Raw genomic sequence first — 21461 nt, 5'->3', positions numbered from 1 at the left:
GATATTTACTGATTTGAAGAAATTTACTCAAAATTTAGATATTATAACTGTGAATTAAAACTAAAAACTTTTAAAGTAATACAGCTTAAGAAATTATTTTATAAAAGAAATGGATTCAGCAACAGCAGATAAGCACTCCTTTTAGCTACTTAAGTTTGTAATCATTTCTATTATATGCCAAGAATACACTGACTGAATTACAGGGGTATAACATGATTCATGCTATTGTCTGCATAAATACTCTGAAAAGTTCCTGCATGACAATGTAATGTGGTTGTTTTGTTTGTGTGACAACATTTAAGAAAAGTACTGTTGTCTATATGATACTCCAATAACAGTCCACAATTTCATGTACATTAATGGACATTAAGAGAATAAGGCACGTTGGCATTCTGGTCATGAAAAATTCAGCTGTGTTCTTCAAAAAGCATGTTTATTCTCTTACCAAAACTATTAACACAGTAATTTTCACTAGAAGAGTACATGAATCCTAAGCACAGGACAGAGAAATTATTCTGCAACTAAGATGTCCTAAATTCTTGAGGAACATGCAGCACTTACAAGTGCTATACTGCAACAATTTGAAAAAAAAAAAAATCAAAATAAATTTCAACAAATATAACGAAATATGGCTGGTTTACTTACTTGTTCTCAAAAATTATCTTTAAAATGGACACATTTTCATGGTTATTTCATCCCTAAGCTACTCTGTTAAGCTAACACAGCACAGCAACGGGTCACCCATGTAATCATGCTGGCATAGCAATATCACCTCTTGAGTTAACAAAACCTTTTCTTATTCATTCTTTTTTATTTTTAACCCTTGGGGTTTCTTTTCTCTGGATGCCTCCTGAACACGTGCTGGACAGGCTGTCGCTGCTCACATTATTAGCTCTGATAAGCACACATCTCTAGGTGGTATAGCTGCAGGCTAAGGTAACGGCCTGTATACAGATGGACCCCATGCTCATGCAGAGAACTACCGAATGTACAGGGGCTCCCTGTAGGGACAGATAGGAAGCTAGCACGACCAACAAAACTGTAAAAGCCCATATTTGAAGAATAGCTTTTTCTCCTTACTAATAATACATTTATCACAATTTCCTAGAGACAAAATGAAACAAAGGTATACTAATAGAAGTTGGTCAAACAAAATTAACATAGAGTAGAAAAAACGAAGCCAAGAACAAGTTAAACAAGTAGCTGTGCTACTTAATGTAAACAGCGCCAGTTCATACATGCTATGTTCTGCAGCACAGCAACTGGCTCTCAGGAGTTCTGACTACTTAAATACACAGCTTATGCTCTTAGTCTGTAATTGTTTACAGGCAATGGTTTTTATGCTACTTCCCATGATTAACACTATCCTCCTGTACTAACAAGACACATTTGTTCCAGCAATAATTTCACAGTGGATTTGAGAGAAATTCTCCTGACAAAACTGTTTAACCTTCATTTCCCACGAGTTGCTCTCCATCTCTGTATGGACTGAAAGGCATACAACAAAATAGCTGAAGTGATGCCTTTTTTCAGAAGAAATATGAATGCAGAATTTGTTCATTCATCTAATTAAAAAAAAATGCACTGGAAACACTCAGCTTTCGCCTCTAACTTTCAAGAAATTTGATCAAAACTGGCTTAGAGCTAAGAGAGAGACAAGATTATTTTCCAGATTTTTAACTCACAGCCCCTTTCAGTGATCCACATTACTAACATTACCAACAAGTAATACACAGCTTGATATTGGTGCCTTCCTTTGATCCAAACGGTATCAGAAGAAGACACAAAATAAATGAGGTGTCCCAAGGCAACAGTGAGTGATCCACAAGGTAAAAGGGGTGACAGCAGTATCCTCAGTCGTCTGCTTGTTTTCAACACACTGTGATGTAGTTTGCGTGTGCCTGGTTGATTTATGGATTATATTATATGGTTGTAACTAAATTTAATTCTCAGAAAACAGATGTGTGGTTTAAAAAAAACTTCTGTAAAGAAACTGTGAATTGAAGATTGTGAAAACAAAACAACCACAACCAAACACAAAAATGGCAGAGTTGACACTTATTCTAGCCCTAGTTAGAGCTTGTTGTCCAGACACCTCACAAGGTAAAAATGATAACAATCTAATCAGCGTTATTTAAAGTCACAATACCAAATCTAATACTTCACTTTCCTATTAAGCCTCATAATTGAAGTCTAGCAGGCTATTCTAATAGCAAAGGAGAAAAAGCCACTCACCATCAGGGAAACACCTGCGCTTAAAAACCAATGACTTAGGGAAGAACTGTGCAAGTGTAACCACTGACAGAGCAGCTGCTTTCGAGGGAACAAAAAAAAAGGATTCCTGAAAAAGCTTACAGACAACACCAAGCATTAAACTTTTCCAAGGCGCTACTCATAGCCATGTGTTTGCAGCAAAGATGTTGGAGCCAGAAGAGCACAAAGTGCAGCAGGATGTGATCAGTGCAGTTATCTCTATAAAAAACAAGCCCTTGAAGCAGCAGAATCCATACAGGACTGTGCAGTGAGACACGAAATGACCATGAAAATCTTTCATACCATGTGGAGGTTTGCTGGTTATCTTGCAACAGAGTGCTTAAAAGAGTTGTCAAACTTCAAGCATTCTTTTTTTCTTGGCTTTTGTTTTATTTTTATTAATTTTTATTTATTTTACACAAAAAGACAAGTGTTGCAGATTTGCTGACCTTTTCTCTGATGACAGGTGGCTGTGAGTAGTTTGCAGCCTGGCAGACATATTCAAAAGAAATAAATAAACCCACTTGATGTGTCCCTTCAAGGTGAAGTTGATGCTTCAGCAAAGAGGGAGAAATTAACTGCTTTTCAAAAGATACTTGTGCAATGGAGAGATCATTTTCAAAATGGATGTTTAAAAATGTGTCCACTGTTATTGACTGTTTCTGAAAACAATGCAAGTGTCTCACCTATAAAACCCTCTCATATACCTGTATGGAAACCAAATTTTTTAACGCAATTAAAAATCACAGAAAAAGTTTCAGCAGGATTTGAACCCATTTGTTAAAGATATAAATGTGTAACAATCTGATTAGCTTATTTCATCTTTATCTCATTCCTTTTTAATTTCTATTTCTGCATGTTTTGTCATGCACACAATACACTGTATAGAGAACATATTTGTAATTATTAGGTTCACATATTTTGGGTACAGCGTGCTCAAACTTTTTTTTTAACCAGTAATATTAAAAGAAACTAAAAAATACCAAAGCAGAAAGCATCAGCCTAAAACAAGTTCTGTCTAATAAGGTATCTCCATGCACATACATCACTAAAGCGCTGACGAGGGAAAGGATATATTTTGTTAATAAATCTATAATAATAAGGAGGCCCAACCTGAAGGGTCACACAAAGGAATTTCATCTACACAAGCATCAAATAATACAGACAAGTAACTCTTGTGTTTCTTTCTCACCACACAATCCAAATCAGAACATGGAAAGTTTTCTATCAATCAGAACCAATCAAGAACAAAGTCATTTTGATAAACACTCCACACTACCCAGCAGCCAAGGCCAACATGGCAGATGTATATACAGACTGTATTATTGGTTTCACAGCAAACATTAAGATGCTGATCATACATATTAATTCTCTGACTATCTGTCTCCAAAAACAAGGATTATGTTCAGGGCACAGAAGAGAATACATCAGATCTCCTGATGTATATTTGATTCTTACCTTGCACTTTATCTGAACACAGCTCCTTAGCTCGGTCTCTCATTATTTGTGGAATCAAGACATCTTTTTCTACATGTCTCAGCTTAGAATTCTCTGCAAGAGGGACAGAAACAAAAATAAAAGGAAGATGTTATTTTTCTAAGAGAGAAAAATCAATCCATGGAAATAACACAACACTGTTTATAGAACAGATACTAAGATACTAAATCTGTCACAAACCAACCGCAGAAAATACCATGGAAGAGCTACACGCTGAAAAGCAGGGAAGTCCCAAGGTTTGAAATGACTCTCATACAGACACAAGCATTATCCTGAACATTTTCTGTTCTGCTCTATGTGCAAAATGAACCAAAAATAATGAAAGGAATTAAAAAAATCTGGCAGCACTTTCTTCTTTCTACCTTACTAAATGAAACATCTGCATAAAGACAGCACAAAGATTTAGAGTTGTTTAATTCAAGATATTAACATTTTTCTATCTGTGTTATCTATACAATCTGCAGCTTTTTAGCTCATGTAATACAGCAGAAAAATACAGCATATTGAGCAGAATCTAAACTTGTATTACTACGTGGAAGACTTTGGTTCTTTGAAAAGAAACACAAATAACCATTTTCTTAAACAAAGCATCAGTGAGTTTCTTCACTAAGAAAATCAACAAGAGAAAACACTGATGCCTGAATTCAGGATTTAAACATAGAGCTGTGGTTTGCATGCAGCTGCCTCTGAACAGAATTCAGTACTATGAGCACAACTACTCATAACAAACCACTTGGAATTGCAATAATTTGTTTCTAAATCAACTCTTCAGAACAAAGGCATGAGAATTTAGCGAGCGCAACTTTTTCCTTCTTAGCTTCTGATTTAAAAGCTCTTTACAGAACATTCGTTCAGAACACCGTAGAGCTCAACATCATTATACCAAATACCTGATTTTCCTCCTCAAGCACACTATTTATTTACCTTTTGATGTTGATAGAATTCTTCAACACAGAATCAGCTGTGATGCTCTCATTATGAAAACTGTCAGATACGCTGTTATACTGAGTGACAATCATACCATTTTAAAATAACATTAAAATATTTAGATTAAATGGAAGAAAAAGTGTGATGTAATAAGGAAATGAGAAAAATTTATCCACCTCTTTTCAAACACTAATTTTCAGAGCATCTGCAGTTATCTCTAGATCAAAAGGAAACAGATTAACGTTTCTCTAGTCATTTCTAATGCCTCACCTTTTAAAGCTTAGTAACATTATGAGGCTACATCACGGGGTTTTGCAGCATTTTATCTGTGATATTGCTGGGGGAATCTGGTAATGAAACAGAATGCTACAATGACCAATCCACAGAATTAGAAGTAAAACCTTCTCTTTCATCTGAAAAATTTCTTGTTCGAAACTTCTACAGCAAAAGAAAGGAAACAAAGTCTCTTATGCAGCAAAACACTAAACACAAATTAATTTGCTTTTAAGCTCTGATTTTCATGACTGAGAACAGAATTATAATTAAATACAATTCTGACAGATCTTCAGAATATCAGTACAGCTACTGTACAGAGCATTTGTACAGTAAAATGTATGGTGCCATAGAGCTTTAAAGTACATCTCTTAAGAAGCAGGACAAATAAGTTCAGCCAAATGGTAAGGAGAAAACAGCACCACTGAACTACATGCCTCAGCTCTACTTTGGGCAACTTCAGCCAAAACAAGCAGGCACTACTACAGTCCTGCCCTGTCCCAGCACCTGCAGTGCCCTTCCCTCTGCACACACAGATGTTCTCTGCAGGCCTGCAGACTGAAAAGGGAAGTTTGGTTGGACAGTGAATAAATTTCTTGTCATGCAATTTTTCAGCTAGATAAATTCCCCAGTCTATTTCACTATGAAAATTCAGTGGTCCGTGAGAAAGAACTGTGCAAGAGCAGGAACAAGTGGAGGGAAGGTTACAGCTACCACAAGCAGCACTGGCTCAAACTATAGCCTTTATTTCTTCTTAGCTAACGGAACATCAGCTGCCACCAAAGCAGAGGATTAGACAGCCCCCAGTTGGCACTGTGCACCCTCATCACATCAGCACCTGTGGGCAACTCAGGACACGGGGCAGTGTCCTGTAAGAAGAACCAGAAGAGAGCAATGACAGTCATTTAAAGGCAATTATGGAGCAGTAAAAAGGAAACAAGAATGAAGACCACTTATGGTCTCATATATAGGAGTTTTCTTCTTCAAAAGCTTGCTGGCAAGTATCAGCTTTTAAACCTTACAAAGCACAGGCAATTCAAATCATTTTATACAGCCAAGGTGGTAGATTTCTGCACCCATGTGCATCTATATCTCCAAACAGGTCGAAAGGAGATGTTCACCTTGAGCAGCACTGTATTTACTCATGATTTTCAACTGCAATGTCTAAAGCACTTTAATATTCTTCCTTGATTCTAAACTATTCATTATATCATATGAATGGCAATTTTCAGTCAAGGATCTCAAAACACATTCAGAGGTTGGTATCCCTAGCATTTATACAAAACATTAAACAAAAATAAGGTGCAAATATTAACAATATCAGATACCAGATAGGAAAAGTTTGTGTGTGGAATAATCGTATTTCTGGATAGTAACTTATAAGCACTTGCAAAGAGATCAACATCAAACTAACTAAATCACCTCTGCAGCTAACATTACGTGGCAAGAACTTTCAAAGAAACAACACCTTAGAAGCAAGATTTCATCAAAAAACATGAGACAGTCATGATGTGAAGCTACCAATTCCTTTTGCCTTTTTCAACTATATTACATTTTCTAGAATAATAAGTAGTGTTTTCCCTTCAGATAGTTCACTAGCCTGCACTAAGAAATATATTTCTTATTCTAATACCAGATTTGCTGCCAACTAGTCCCAATGCAATCTGCATTACAATACACCTACTGTGTTTTCTGCCTACTGTTTTATTTTTTCTTCAAAATATTAATAGAATTATTCCGAGGCAAGCAAGAAATAGGTTTTCTTACAGTTTGCTCTTCTTGTTTGAGAGTTGATACCTTTGGTTCCACAGCCTCCCGCACTCTGCCTGGTCTTCCGCACAGGCTGCTTGAGATGCTCTCAGCATCTGGCTGCAAAGTGTAACAAGAACACACTGCTTCTCAGCTGTCACCAGGCCAAACAAGTGTTAGCAGCGGCTTCTCCTCGTCTCTGCCAGCCAAAACTCAGGTACGCTTGTTCTAGCAACTTCACATTTCAAGGAGATTCTACCTTTATAGGATTTGGTGTTTGGTGAAATTTGCTACTGCAATCGAAAGTTGCAAGGAACAAACCAAGAACATAAGCAACTTGAGTAAAGGTTACAAAAATCAGAATTAACAATAATAAAGCACTGTTAATAATACAATTAGCAATAGAAATAAAGCATTTTGTAGGAGTAGACACAGAATTAAGCCAAAACCAAATGCAGGCTTGCAGGCATTAACACATCTAGGCCACTGGCTCCTTGGAAACAAGGGCAAAGCTACAGACAAGGAATTGGTGCAATAAAGCTACCAGACAAAACTGCATCAGCACACTGCAGAACTCTGCCACTTCTTTCAGGGACATGGAACACAACAGATCAAAGATCTAAGCTTTCAGTTGCCAGAATAAAAGACACAAGGACAAAACCTAGAGAAAAGTAAGTATCCCTGTGAACGGGAAATTATTTTCCATGCCATGTCAGGGTACAGTAAAGAATTAGGGGCAGAGATTACAAAACTATTAGATGCTCCTAATTAGTAAAACATTAAGAACAATTTTAAAGCATTTCTTTTCTTAACACAAATAAAATCTGGGAGTTTTAGTAAATTTCAATGCCTGAAACAGCTCTGATTATACACAATACATAGGGCATGAGGCTACATTTGCAATAGTTTTCTGTGGCTGATTAAACCCTCAGCTGCAAAAGCTTTCTAGTGCCATGGAAAGCCAAGGACTGCAACCATTCCATTTAATGGTTTTCATTATTTTTCTATAAATGAGAAAAAAGCAAGGAAATACATGCATCAGTAGGATGCAAACACTAGAAGAGTAGAAAATACACGTCTTGTTCCCTCTGCATTGAAGCTGGGAAACCAGGAGATGACTGAAACCTTCTCTCTGCCTTCTAGCCTTCAGCTGTAGGATCCAGAGAGGCCTGGAGAGAGGACAATAGCACAGGCCTGTGTAATGGACAGCAAGCCTTTAAGAGGACAAGAGACAGAAGTAACACGAAGCTGCTTTACAGTTTTAATAATGAACTCTAGCAGCTTGCCATATTGAACAGAAGACTATTACAGAAAAGAGGTACCGAGATGAAATCTTTCCTTGAACAGCGACCCGGTGTAAGTTTTATTACCTCCCTGCCCTCACTCAACACTGCTGGTTACTGCCTCCATTCATCCTCCTGTGACTACATCCTGTGGGTAGTTTACAGCTCTGCTTTCATCGCTCAGATGACTTTTAGATAGCAAGGGCACAGATTACATAGAAAAGCTGAAAACTTGTCCAGATGTTTGAAGAAGGCTCACACCTATAGCATCCAAGAGGAACTACGTTATGCAATTCCAACAGAAGTTTTTGGAACATGCATTTCTGGTTACTCTGCTTATAATTTGGATGTCCTTGGTTGTTTATCTAGTGACTTAAAAAAAAAAAAATCTCAAGCTAGTACTTTAAATATATTAGGTGACTCTGTAAGAAACACAGTATAAATGATGAGCTAAGCAATGAGTAACAAGTTAAAAAAAATGCATTAAATTCAGGGGTTTAATCTTTTTCTGTATTCCTTGACAAAAACAATTTATATACTGTAAAGACAGCACACAACTACTGTGTTTTATAAAGCTCATGGCTTCCTATGATCTTATTACAAAGCTGACTGAAAAGTATACTTTTCTTAATACAAGAAAAAGCAGTACAGTGTTAATTGTATGCTTACAGGCAAATGTTTCTTTCATCAGACTACTGGCTCCAAAACCCACATCAGACTTCTTTTAGTTGCATGCCAGTTGCACTTGGAATGGGCAAAGACAACTACGGCTTATAACTGCTTCAGGAAAAAAATGCATTCAAGACTTCCATCGCTGCTACTCTCCCTATCTTATTCAATCTGGATTAAACAAGTTAGCATGAATTCACATAAGATCTGTAAGTCATGTGTGTATATGTGCACCATAAAAATAGTCATCAAAAAAGGTCTATGTCACTGAATATGTTATCAATTACCTGAAGCCTCTATTCTGAAATACAAAGTCACACATCATCACAACAAATTAGAAAGAGATTAAAACCACAGGCAGAAAAAAAGCAGGTGCTTCCAAAAATCTAGGAAGATTTTTTCCTGCAAATGTAGTTTTTAAAAAAATGCTTCTTGAAGATGAAATTAATACTCCCTATACAGTCCTATAATCCGTGAAGAAACTCCTGTGCCCTTACTCCAAGAAGTTCAAAGGGCCAAAATGACAAAAGTTTCAGCATACTCCTTTGCAAATTCTGTCCCCCAGAAACATTCAGGATCCAGCTAAAGGTAATGAATTTCACCAGTCAAAAACCCTCAGTGTGAACCAGCTCAAGATGGACCAGGAGCGAACATTTTCACGCATACCTGAAATGTCACCACGTCTGGTAACTTCATTTGCACGTCAGTGTTCGCAGAGGAATTGGGAGTCTTAAGTACTTTGCTTTCTACCAAGGTTTTAAAGTACAGAAGGACAACATAAAGTGAGAGAAGTGTTATAATCCAAGTAAAGTAATGTATGTGATAACCTGAAATCCTGATTAAAAAGCAAAAGAGGCTGATCAGTTCAGTTTCTTTATACAGTAGCCTTTTTTTAAAGCAGTATATGAATAAATTTCTTTGTATTTAAAAAGTTACAGATTTTGAGATTTTTCTATCTAATATTCACATCATTTTAAATTAAGATGGAGTACAGGGATGACAACACCAGGGAAAATTTCCAAAGCTTTAACTTCTCACCATTCTATCATCACCTCAAAGTCAATTTTCACCTTTTTCACTGGCTGAATTTGTTATCTTACATTTTGCTTTGGGTCTCGTGTGTTCTAGCAGTATGGCAGTACTGGATTACAAGAATACTGACAAGCCTGTTCACTGAAAATGAGCAATGGCTGTATTACAGTCTGTAATATCTAGAAAGAAAAGGAAAAGCAAACCTGACAGAGCACACTTATTTGTTAATTACATGTGGCTTCCAAATGCTCAAACATCAACAGACTAATAAGTAAAGCCAAGCCTGAAGTTGCGTGTGGAGATTTTTGACATAGGGTGGTTTGGATGTTGTTTTTTTCCACTCCTTATCACATAACATAGCCAGGACCCAAAGAATCAAATGCAGATCAGGGCTTAATATTTACTATGCTGGTTCATTCATCCTATCTTAACTACTGCACAGGAATAGCAGAGCTGCCAGTTAGGGAAAGTTAGGGTGTGAGCTACTTAAAAGGAAACCAACCCAAACCCCTTCAGACAACTGTAGATGAGAATTCCAGCAAAATACACAAAATAAGAAGGCAGTAACAACTATGGATGTTACTATTTAGAATTCTACTTGTTCTGAATTCTATTACTTCTGAATTATTCACTTGTTAAACCAATGTAAAATTCCTCTAAACACAACTTCTCATCACTTGAACAAAGACACTAGGCAGCAATTATTTCAGAATCAAAATACACATTTTGTACTTTCTGAGACAGCAAAAACTGACATCCCTACAGATGCAGCTGGATTCCTACATATAGGGTTTCATGCTTTTTACACGAAGCCCAAACATTTGAGCACTTCTGGTCTAAACTGGTCACAAAGGTACAACTCTCACTACCTCACAGACTATCTGAAGAACATAAACCAAAACAAACACATCACATAAACTAGACCTACATGGTGTATTACAGAACTTTGTATGCGTTCCAAACAGAAACAAAAAATCAGTAACCAAGTGCAAAGTAACCTGCATTTTGATGACGATAAGGCACAGGAAAATCTACAAACCATTGAAACCCCCAGTCACTAACAGGAGATGCCAATGACATTAAGAATGGCAAGAGTATTACACACTCCTCTCTTCTTTCATGCAAACCTGGAAAATAAAAGTTTCATTCAAAAATCCTGCCTAACATCTTTAAGGAATTGAGTATTTAGCTCTTCAATCACTTTTTTCAAGACATGGTTGAATAGTTTATCTGGCTGCGCAGCGTACATCTTACATTTCGAATATCAGGACAAAACACTATTCTTTTGTTTTTGGCTTTGTTTTTTTTTCTAATGAAAGCGAGGATTAAAAAAGAAGACAAAACAATGCCTACCTTATTCATCTATGATTTCTGCACTAACAGATTTAATGAACAATCAGCACATAGCAAATGAATCAATAGAGCCCTTAAAAACTAATATCGCATACATATGATCCAAAAACACAAGTGATCATTCAGTTTGCCAAAAGTTGCACAGCATGAGGTGTTTTGACATGGAAAGAAGACTGAAAGCCTTTTGGTTACATTAACAAAATGACTGATAATGTTTTTCTGGATTTTAAACTCCAAAGAATCCTTTCAAACCATTCATCTGGAGCGTCCCAATACATCATCCACGTCTTAGTTCTTTTTCCATAAGAGTTCTCTATAATGGGCAGCTAAACAACTTCAATGCATCACTATTATCCTTTCCATTTACGTTTCTGATACAGGCCAAAGACACTAAGAACATCAAAAAGGTCAATCTGATGTAACACTCTTCTTGATGGTAACTTACGTTCTTGATCACCAATGTTATGTAAGGATGTTTTGTATTTACGAGGTGAAACTGTTCTTCCTTTTACTTGTATATTTTTCTCCTTTTAATTTCACATTGCTGTTTCTCCCATTATTTCTCCCTATCTTTTGAAGCTATGACTATATATCCATATATTCTTCTATTTCTGTTTTACTGTCCATGGCATTTCAAAACAAGCCCAAACCATTCTAGAAGACCAGTTCAGTCCTTTCACTGATACATTATTACTGTATTTAACCACTTTGATTTTCAAATGACAAGACACTCAGATACTTCAAGCAACTTAAGAAAATGCTTAAGTCCCGCAGTTTTTAAAGCCCCTAAAAATATCCAGGGTAGGTGCCAAACTTGTACTGCTTATCCAAGCTACTATCAGTAACCTTACTTTTCCCTTTAAAGGGAAAATTCATGAGTTCTCAGAAAGGGATTCAGACATCATTATTAAAAAAATGGCATCTATAACCAAATGCATGTTAAAAAGAAAATGCGCCTTCCAATAACTCATGGCTTCTACTACTGAAAGTAGCATATTAACAACGACAATTTTAGAAGTGGTGCATACAAAAAAAAAAAAAACAATAAATAAAACTCCCATGTTAGACTGTAGCACATATCTTCTTAAGAAGGAAAACACAAAATCATGTTAATGCAGAGTTTTCTCAAATGACTTATCTACTAATTCATTTATTGGCCAGCCTGCATGAGGCCCTGAGCAGCCTGATCTACTGGGTGGCATCCCTGCCCACAGCAGGGAGTTCAAACTAGATGATCTTTAAGGTCACTTCCAATCCAAGCCATTCTATGAATGGAATCACCTACTAACACAGCCACAGTTTCTTCCCAAACCATGGCTGTCAAAAAGCCTCCTTTCATAAAAACTGTGACATGATTCACAGCTTCTACATTCTGAACCTTAGAGGACTCCCTGACACTCACTCTCTACTGCCTGGCAAAGGCATGAGAATATTTGTGTGTTTTGTAACCATAAATGGAGCATCACTCATGGTTACTATTTATTCAACTGTGATTTTTCCTCTTTTTTTTTTTTTTTCTCATACGTGAGCCAAGCAGCAGCTAATGATGACAACCGCACCAGGGTATCTGAGTTAACACCTTACTGATACAAACAGAGCAGCTCACACCTCTCGCAGCTATTATTCCACTTTCTCTACAATCTCACGTAGACATCTCTGCTTTCAGTACAGGTTCTGAGGTTTTCAGCAGAGATGTAACAGCTAGGGACTGACGGCAGGACTAGTGGGGAGATAAGCTAGGGGAAAACAAGGTCGCAGATTGAGCGAGGTGTCAGTAAGCAATGCTGCTGCTTAGCAGATCAATCTCAGTACTGGTGTGGGAGTATATACCTAAAGTACCTGCTCAGGACTACCACTACAGATAAAAAAAACTACAGGGTGGAAGACACATGTCATGTAACAACAGGAACAAACGTGGATGCAAAACATTGCTGCTATATGTCAGACTTTGGAATCATCCTCTTCGTCATATGAAGAATGATAGTTTAATTTCAGCTATTGTAATTACTAGAAACTTCTTTTAAAGGATAACTGAGAGCAAAACTGTGCTGCTGACAACTACTACCAGCACAGCAGAAGTTTTATGCTATTTTCTTAACTCTACCATACCAGCACTTAGATGTGCCATCCACAAAACCAGAGCTTGAACACCACAGCAGTGCCTTATCAGCAGGGTCTGGGAAGCCCTTGAAGACTCAAGCCATTGCCATCAGGAGCAGGAAACGGCCAGGACCATTTGGTTCCTGAGGTCAATGCCTCACCAAGTGAGATGCAGGCACGGCAGGCAACGTGAATGCCCTGGCAGCTTTCACCTTGCTATAGGCCTGGCCTTTTAACGCAGGCGTGCCTGCAAAAGGTACAAGCCTCAGGGAAGTAGCGCTCATATGCGCCTCGTGCTACTGTTAGGCCACAGGCTTAAACTCAGCAACGGGACACAGCCACAGACCACCGAGACACTCGTGCGCACGAGGCCCAGGACAGCTCGCTGCTTTGCTCCCAGGCAGGCAACACGGCGAGGCTCCCGGGGCACGCACGTCTCGCTGTCCCGGGGCTCAGGCCGAGTTCTGCCGCTGAGAGGAGCCTGAGGCCCGCGCCGCGCTCCCAGGGCTGGGGCTGAGGCAGAGGCCGGCGGCGGGCAGCGGAGCCCCCGCGCCGCGAGCACCCGGGAGCAGCCCGAGCCTCCCGCGGCCATCCTCCTCCACGCCCGGCGGGGAGAAGAAGCGTGGACTTCCCACAGGAAGCGTGGCGAGGCGCCGACGAGAAGAGGAGGCGCGGAGGTGAGCGCTCCGCGGCGGGCGGCCGCCCCTACCTGCTGCGCCGGGGGGAGGCTCCATCTGCGGCTCCACGCTACACCCGCAGCTGCGCACCCTACGTGGCCGGCCCCAAGCCGTTGCCGCGCAGGCGCGGACCAACCCTCTGCACAGCCCCGATGCGGGCAGAGGGCGGCGGCGGCGGCGCGCGCGTAGGGGAAGGCGGGAAGGGCGGGAGGGGCTGAGGGAGCCTTGGAGCGCGGGTTTGGGTTTGCGTGTCCGCTGGGATGAGGGGCTGTGAGCGGTGCTGAGGTGGTTTAGTCGCTCGTCCCTGGAAGTCTCCTGGAGCAGAGAATATCAGCTTCTCCAGGAGCTCTAGGCAGTGAGAAGAAGATGAGAATTACGGGAGTGGCTGCCTTCGTTGGTTAGTTGTTTTGCACCCTTTATGAAAGAGCTTCCTGTATAAGTATGGTTGCTTAAGACAAATCACACGTTAGGAGGAAAGAATGCACAGTGCTTTTTGCATAACCATCACTAGGAGTTTATTGCAGTTCAGTCCGATCTGTGTGTCCTCGTGGTCTGCCACTGTATCAGGGCATATCTGAAGCGTGCTTTAAGGGCAGATGAATAATTCTGGTCTTGTAAGCCTCTAGAATATTTAACTGGCTAGCCTATCTGTTAATGATCAACCATAAAGTGGTCAACCACTTTGAGACGCAAAACACACACTGAAAATCTGTAAGAAGGTACTTAGGTCACTCTGAAAGTAATACATAGTTCAGACATAAAGAGAGCTGAAAGTCAAGACTTTTTTAACAGATAGAATTCAGAGTCTCCAAAGAGCCTGCTTGCTCTCTTTTCCCACTAGCCTCTTCAACTGTTTTGGCAGATGAGTGGTATGAATAATGAGTCTATTTAAAACATCAGCCTCTTATATGAGGTGGCAAAAATTCTTCCTCAGTAGCATTTCCTCTGTAATCCCGCATTGTTACTTCCTGCTCACTGCAAATGAGCTGAGCGTTAAACATTACATTCTCAGGTAAGTGAGAAGTCCGGGAGTCTTCCTCAGATACTACATAAACCTTGTGTGCCTCTGGAAGATAGCAATAGAAGCAAGTTAGGAAAAACTGTGGGATCACAATTTCTGGTTATTTATTTGTAAAAATAATTATCATTTAAATAGAGATCTGACTTTCAAATTCACAGTTTTTTGTTTGCTTACTTGTGTTTTTTTTTCCCCTAACCCTACATATCATTTCCCCATATGATAATTCAGTGCTTTTATTTGAAAATGGATTATTTTAACTTGAGGCCACACTAAAAGCTAAGTTCTTCATGCCAAAGCATTCACAGAAATTAGTAGAGCGTGATGTAGGCAAAATCTTCCACACGATTGCCTTTGGCCTTACTGATTCAGAGTACTTCTGTTATAGAGCCTTAAGTGCCTTTCTGGTGTTTTGTTTTTATACCACAAGTTTGTTCTCATTTTGTGGGGTAGAATACGGATATTATAATTGTTTTTGGTAATATTAAACTATACCACTTTCAGTTGATATTTTTTCACCAATTTGATACTTTTTGAATAGGGCTGTGAAAATGCAGCTTTTTTTTTTTTTTTTTAAAGGTTGGCGTATGCTTCTTCTGCAATGAATGCAAGTGTTGGGAAAGAAAAAAAGAAAGATGGTCAATCTGCAAAGAGTTACATATATGCAACAAGAAAACATAAAACAAAAACCCCACATGATACAAAAAGGAGCTTACAACGTGAGATCCAAAAACTTAAAACAGTAAATTGAAATCAATATAAATTAAATTATTGAAGTTAGTCGTCTTTGCCAATCTTAGGCTTTTGGTTGTTGGTATCTACAGATGCCCTGCAGAATGAGAACTACAAAGATTTATTTAAATTTAAGACCTTTGAACTTCAATTTCTGCTTTAGGTATTGTGTTACTTTGATTGTTTTAGAGACGGGATACTAGGCTAGAGACAACTTCTCTTTCAAATGGTATTTCTGTTTTTTGATGAAGAGAATAGATGCAAAAAGAAATATCCATGAACTTTGTAACCTGAGCATCCTGCCCTACCCTGCTGCAGAAGTGCGGTCAGGCCTGGAAAGCAATGAAAGATTGCTAAAAATTCTGCAATTCTATTTTTCACGTATGTCAGAAGAAAATGTTGAATGCTAAGAAAAAATGACGTCTTTGTGAATGAAAAACAAATAGAAATGGAACAATAATGATAGAAAATCTTTCTTATGGAGGTTTGAGGGGCAGAAATTGGTTTTGAGTAAGAGAATATACAAGTGTGGATCTGAAAATAGACCTACACTATTTGGAACTTTTATAAACTACTGGAAATGAGAAAGTATCAAAAAAAGTGTCATACAATTTATTAGAAATCTTGACAAATAATTGAATGAGACTGACATTATGGGTAACAGAAACAACATAACTAAGACATAAACCATCTAGAAAGGGGCTTTAAATTAGAAGAAATAGACTTGGGAGTCCGTAGTGGTGGCTGGATATGGTTGGCACAGTGACTGAGTTGAATATCAACAGAACAATTTTCGTGACAGAAAAGAGGAGGTTACAATGTAAGAAATGTGATAAAAGCCATGTCAAGAATTTTAGTAGATGGATAAAAAAGCTAAATGCTTTGTAAGTACATATTTTGCACGTTTTTATATGCAGAGTAGATGTAAGTAAGATCAGTACTGTATATATAGAGAAAAGATTTACTGCCATCCTTCAGGTGGAAGTGCCGGTTACGTGAGCTCCATTCTGTAGGAGCACCCAAGAGTTAAATGGGGTGGTTCCATTACAAGAACAACAACAAAGATGGAAAGTGGATATCACTGGATATCACATAAACAAGAAACCCTACTTGCATCTTATCGCTAGGGAGAGTTTTGAAATGACAGTCAGAGAATAGAATTTGTGTTTAATAAGATCTTTTAAAATATGAATCTTGCATTTGTTCTGCAATCCTGTGAAGTTATGATGACATGCATCGGACTTTTTCTTTGCAGTACACTGATGAAGTTAGTACTATAAGCTTAACTTAAGTACCATACTGGTATCTGCTCCTGTTTATTCTGTGCTACATGCATCATTTCTTCATCTTCTTCTCTACTGTATCCCAAACCTTATGTCTACAAGGAGAACTGCCATGTAATCTTTCATGCAGTTAGTTCCCTGAGAGTAAAATACTGGATACTCTGGTGAAAAGAAACTCGTGATTGTGGTCACAGTTTTCTGCATTGATTACTACAGTAGGGAAACTCTTATGATTCCCATTATAGTCCTGAAGGATGCTAGAGGCAATGGGGATGTTTGATTTTCAGCAGTTCTCAAAAAATTAAGAATAGTCATAAGTAGTACTGGATTGCAGTCAGTTCTGTGTTTCTGAGATTCATATTGTCATTTGATTAGTTAATCGCCCATTTTCAAAGGTGTGAACATGCTTTCACACATCAACCAAGACTGTGTTAACAATGAAACTATAAATAACAATAGAGATGAAATATCTATCGTACAAGTCTCCGCACCATGTTCTTACCAGATAAAGAACCTCTATCTGTCTGCACACAGGTGTGATTTTTTTTTTAAACTCCAAACAATAGCCTTGTCATATTAGATCAAATGAATATTTTCAAATGGCATCTCTTCAACATGTTTGCTGTTAACATTTTTGATCTTGTTCCATGAAATGTAACTTACAGTAAAAGGCTGTGATTCTTTGCTATGCATACTCGTGTGAAATAAATATTTCACTGATAGGTGAGAGATGTGAGGGAGTTTTAAATAAGAATTAGCATCTAGAATCAAAGGAAATATTTTCTTCTCTGCTTAAGGGAAGTACACTTTTACAAAAGCCACTATAAGGTTGTTCAAGGTCTTATTTGCAATTGCATTCTGAGATTTTCATTCACTGGAGAAATCTACTCCAGGAGAGAAAAAGAGATGAAGAATAAGTTTATAGTCTCTTTTGTGGTGCATATTCCAATGTTGTAAAGCAGTTCACCCACAGAAAATTAATCCCATTTATTTGCTTGCTTTCTAAATGTTTGAAGATCAGAGATCTTCTTAGCAGAATATGCAATTGAAGGAGGAGGAAGCATTAGGAGTTTTGAACTACTTCTATCTTGTCCAATTAATCTGTAATTTTGCTTGTTCTAGAAGCTTGCAGACCTCCAAGCCTACAGGCCCATGAAGTTACACATGAGACTCTTGGAACGATATCTTCACAATGCAAACATTAGCACTGTGTTACTTTGGCTTCTCTCTTGCTCCGAGGACTGCAGTTGTCATGTCATCAGGTGGCAAGCTCTCCAGTGGCACTATTTCCAGGCCTCTATGCCTTGTCTCTTATCACTTCTTCAAAAATGAAACCTATTCCTTTGTGAGGTAGGCCTTTCTACTCATGTTTTAGGGAATTTGAAGCATCTTGTCAGGGTGGCTACTTCCCATCATTCCTGTTGTCCTAGCAAGAAGTCACAGAAGTAGTATCTAGGGAACTGGCCATCTGCTCAACTAGAAAGAATGCATCAAATAATAATTACGTTTCCCAGTTACTACTAGATATAGTTACTGGAGAGAAAAACACTTTGATTCCCTTCCTTCTGCAAAGTCTGCATAGAGCAGCACAGTCTTTCACTGGCTTTTGTTTCCTTAAAACTTCCTCTTTTACCTCAACAAATTCAGATATAATCCAAAGCAAAAAAACATATACCAGATACAGATGACTGGATCAACATCTAGATTTTCAAATAATAGTAGCTCAGTACTATGAGAAGGAATTGAAGTTCCACTACTAAAATGAGAGACAGTCTTTATAATCTGTCATCATTTGATCTATCCTACTTACAAGAACAATGACTTTTCAGAGTGTAGACAGGGTGTTTTCTTGTCTGAATACATTCACATCAATTGTAGGGCAACTCTCAATTGCCCTGGAGGTTTAATTTAGACATATTTGTTACTTTGTTTTCCTTCCTTCCTGCTAAGTTCTCTTTCTGTTCAATATTTTCTTTAAAAAGCTACTTAGCAGTTCTTTTGCTTTATACTTCCACTTTTTGTTTTGTTTTGTTTTTTTAATGCTACAGAGAGAAGAGCTACTTCCTGATGTTAAATGTTTAAAAGGCAGAATTCAGCATGGTTTCTGGACAGCAGTAGACATTGCCTGGCATGGTTCCTTGTATATGAGCTTGCAGTTGAGCCATCTAACTTTCTTTTTGTTGGTACTAACCTGAACGTTTCCTGATCCCTCCCCAAAATGATTTTGGTTTGTTTGTGCCACAGAGGAGAATATCGTTACATAGGTGAGCTCTGAAGTTCAAAGCTGCTTTCCAATCTATTCCTCAACATCCATGTTGACTCCATCATTGGCGTCGGGATTTGTTAGTGGCATAGAGTGAAGAAATATAGACCATTAATAGCTGAAAGATACTGTAATTGACTTTTCTTAATGTTTATAATAATTAAATATATTCAGTACACTTTCTTGTTACGAATTCCAACTTGACATTTAAAGACAGATAAACAGGATGTGAGTAGAAGATGCATTTCCTTCCATGACTGATATAATCAAAACATGTTGTTTTACAGAAGATTTTCTGCTCCCTTTAGTTTTCAGGTGTTTAAGGGTGATGCAACGATAATAATGCTGAACACTTAGCATCTCCATATTCACCAGTCTGGAAAATTCAATCTGACTTTAACTGCTGTGCTAGAGAACCTCAACTGACCAGTTCTGATTCTGTGATTTATACTTACTGAGATAGGGATGTTATCAAGAAATAGTATTGGCAGTCACAAAACTCTATAACCTGATGTTCAGTAAGGATAAAAATGTCTCATGCTCTTCTTTGTATTCATTCATTGCTTTAGAAATAAACTTTTTAGTTCATAGTATCTTATCTATGTTGGGCACTTAGGCACTTGCCTATTTACAAGTATATGAGTATTGCTGAAGACAAGGTAATTATTCCATCAAATGTTTTTGAGCAGTGAAATAATTTCTCATTGCAGTTGCAAATGAATGTGATGTCTGTCCCTTCCTAATGTTCTTTATGTTCCTGAGTATGGTTTTATATCTGATGTACTTTTTTATCTTCTGACATTTATTTCAGTGTTAAGAGATCATTGAGTTCAGAGAGGGAAGGTCTGATTTCAAAACTCAGCTCTCAGCTTATATTTCCCCATAATATGATTCTGGCATGTTTAGTAGATGTTTTGGACAACTCCAGTTCTGATGGTTTGTTGGTAAGGTGGCAGCAAGGGTTAATTGCAGTTAATGTGACAAAATATAGTGCAATTCTTAGAATCTTCTGGTATTTTTCAAACTGATTAATGTTACATTGTAATACACAGAATCCAATTGAAAGCTGGGAAGACATATCCCAGTTAACTCCAGTTGGTTTTAGGAGATTGTTAAGAGTCTGACAACCTCAGCTTGACTCAAATTGATTCAAGTTGATTTCAAATCATTTGCTACAGAGCCTTTGATTAACCAAGTCTTAGACTTGACAAAAAAAATCTTCAACCTTTGCTCACAACTGGGAGATGTATGAGATTGATTGTATAATGTAATAAAGCTGTGAACAAAAATGGATACTCACTGGAAAACCTTGGCAAAGTTTGTAAACAAATCTTATGAGATCCTGGAAGTGCTGGACAGTTCTGAAATTTCAGTAAAAATGAATGACAACTTTAACTTTTGCCAAAGGGCAGCTGGCAATTGAATGCAAATAGTATGATTCAGGATATCGTAGTCAGTCTGTTTGCTCAGTTAAATAAAAGTTTAAGGTATTGCTTGTATTTCTTGACTTCATAGCAAGCTCCAATTTGGAATTATAGGTTTTTCATAAATACTTCTATTATTTGCCTATACTCTGCATTGGCGTGATCATTGCACATTACTAATGTATCAATTTGTCAAAATCAGGGTTTGGGATCTGTTTCTTCAGGCATCTGCATATCTATTTGAGAAATCTCACTGTGTAAATGATTGAGAAGACAACAGGTGACAAAAAAAAAAAAGCATGACAAATTCTGTATTCAGTATGAACAAATCTTCTGCTTGTCTCTTAACATTATGTGTATGTGATACAGGTCAAAAGTAATTTATATGCTTTACATATAGGCATATTCTTTTTTGTACGTATCCCGTAGAATTGGGAAAGGAGCGTGGCACCAAATAAGATATAATTGCACAGAAACGTGTAAAAGAAAGTGTAACTGAAGTTCAGCTTTCTGTCATGTTTTTACATAACCAAGTCTAAGTTTTAATCAGCTCAGAAGAACAGGGTTTTTTGGTCAGGCTATTTCAAACTGATGTTTCTTGACAGTTTTTTTTACCCCACTTTTTATAACACCTTTTATTTAGTTTAAGTGACTAATTCAGATTTTAGAGAAAAGAATACCCAATGCTGTAACCTCTCAGTAAGCTTCAGAAAACATCTCTGTGACTTCCCAGAAGTTCTACAACAAAATTATGGGGGAAAAAAAATCATATTTCTGGTAAGTCAAAGGCTCAAAACAAAAATAAAATTATTCTATAAAAATTATTAATTATATACATTAACATAGAGAAGATGTAAAGAGTAGAAAACCAGAGAAAACACCCATACTCCAAATCCTTCTGTGTTTTACTTTGAATGGGAATTTGGAA

General features: G+C 37.8%; 1 protein-coding gene and 1 long non-coding RNA gene across 12 annotated transcripts in view; one reads left to right on the top strand and one right to left on the bottom strand.

Moving 5' to 3' along the window:
- The window catches only part of CMC1 (C-X9-C motif containing 1), a 44640-nt gene extending 30640 nt beyond the window's left edge, over positions 1-14000 (bottom strand). The window contains exons 1-2 of the mRNA XM_010712885.4: positions 13846-14000; positions 3712-3804 (exon numbers count right to left, since the gene is read on the bottom strand). Of these exons, the coding sequence (XP_010711187.1) occupies positions 3712-3804; positions 13846-13870 (118 nt within the window). The 5' untranslated portion in view covers positions 13871-14000. The remainder of the gene's footprint in view (positions 1-3711; positions 3805-13845) is intronic.
- LOC116216759 (uncharacterized) overlaps positions 13288-21461 on the top strand; it is a 182528-nt gene continuing 174354 nt past the window's right edge. For 9 of the 11 annotated variants that reach the window (XR_014883961.1, XR_014883958.1, XR_014883951.1 and 6 more), the window contains exons 1-2: positions 13997-14210; positions 15411-15573. This is a non-coding gene — a long non-coding RNA (uncharacterized LOC116216759). Of the gene's footprint in view, positions 13814-13996; positions 14211-14265; positions 14826-15410; positions 15574-21461 lie in introns of those variants that run through there. The other 2 variants (XR_014883959.1, XR_014883960.1) reach the window with 2 other exon arrangements.

The sequence above is a fragment of the Meleagris gallopavo genome, chromosome 6 (assembly GCF_905368555.1).
Source record: "Meleagris gallopavo chromosome 6, MGAL_WU_HG_1.1, whole genome shotgun sequence".
Lineage (NCBI taxonomy): Eukaryota > Metazoa > Chordata > Aves > Galliformes > Phasianidae > Meleagris > Meleagris gallopavo.
The sequence above is the reverse complement of the archived record's forward strand: the minus strand, read 5'-3'. Positions and strand labels throughout refer to the sequence as shown.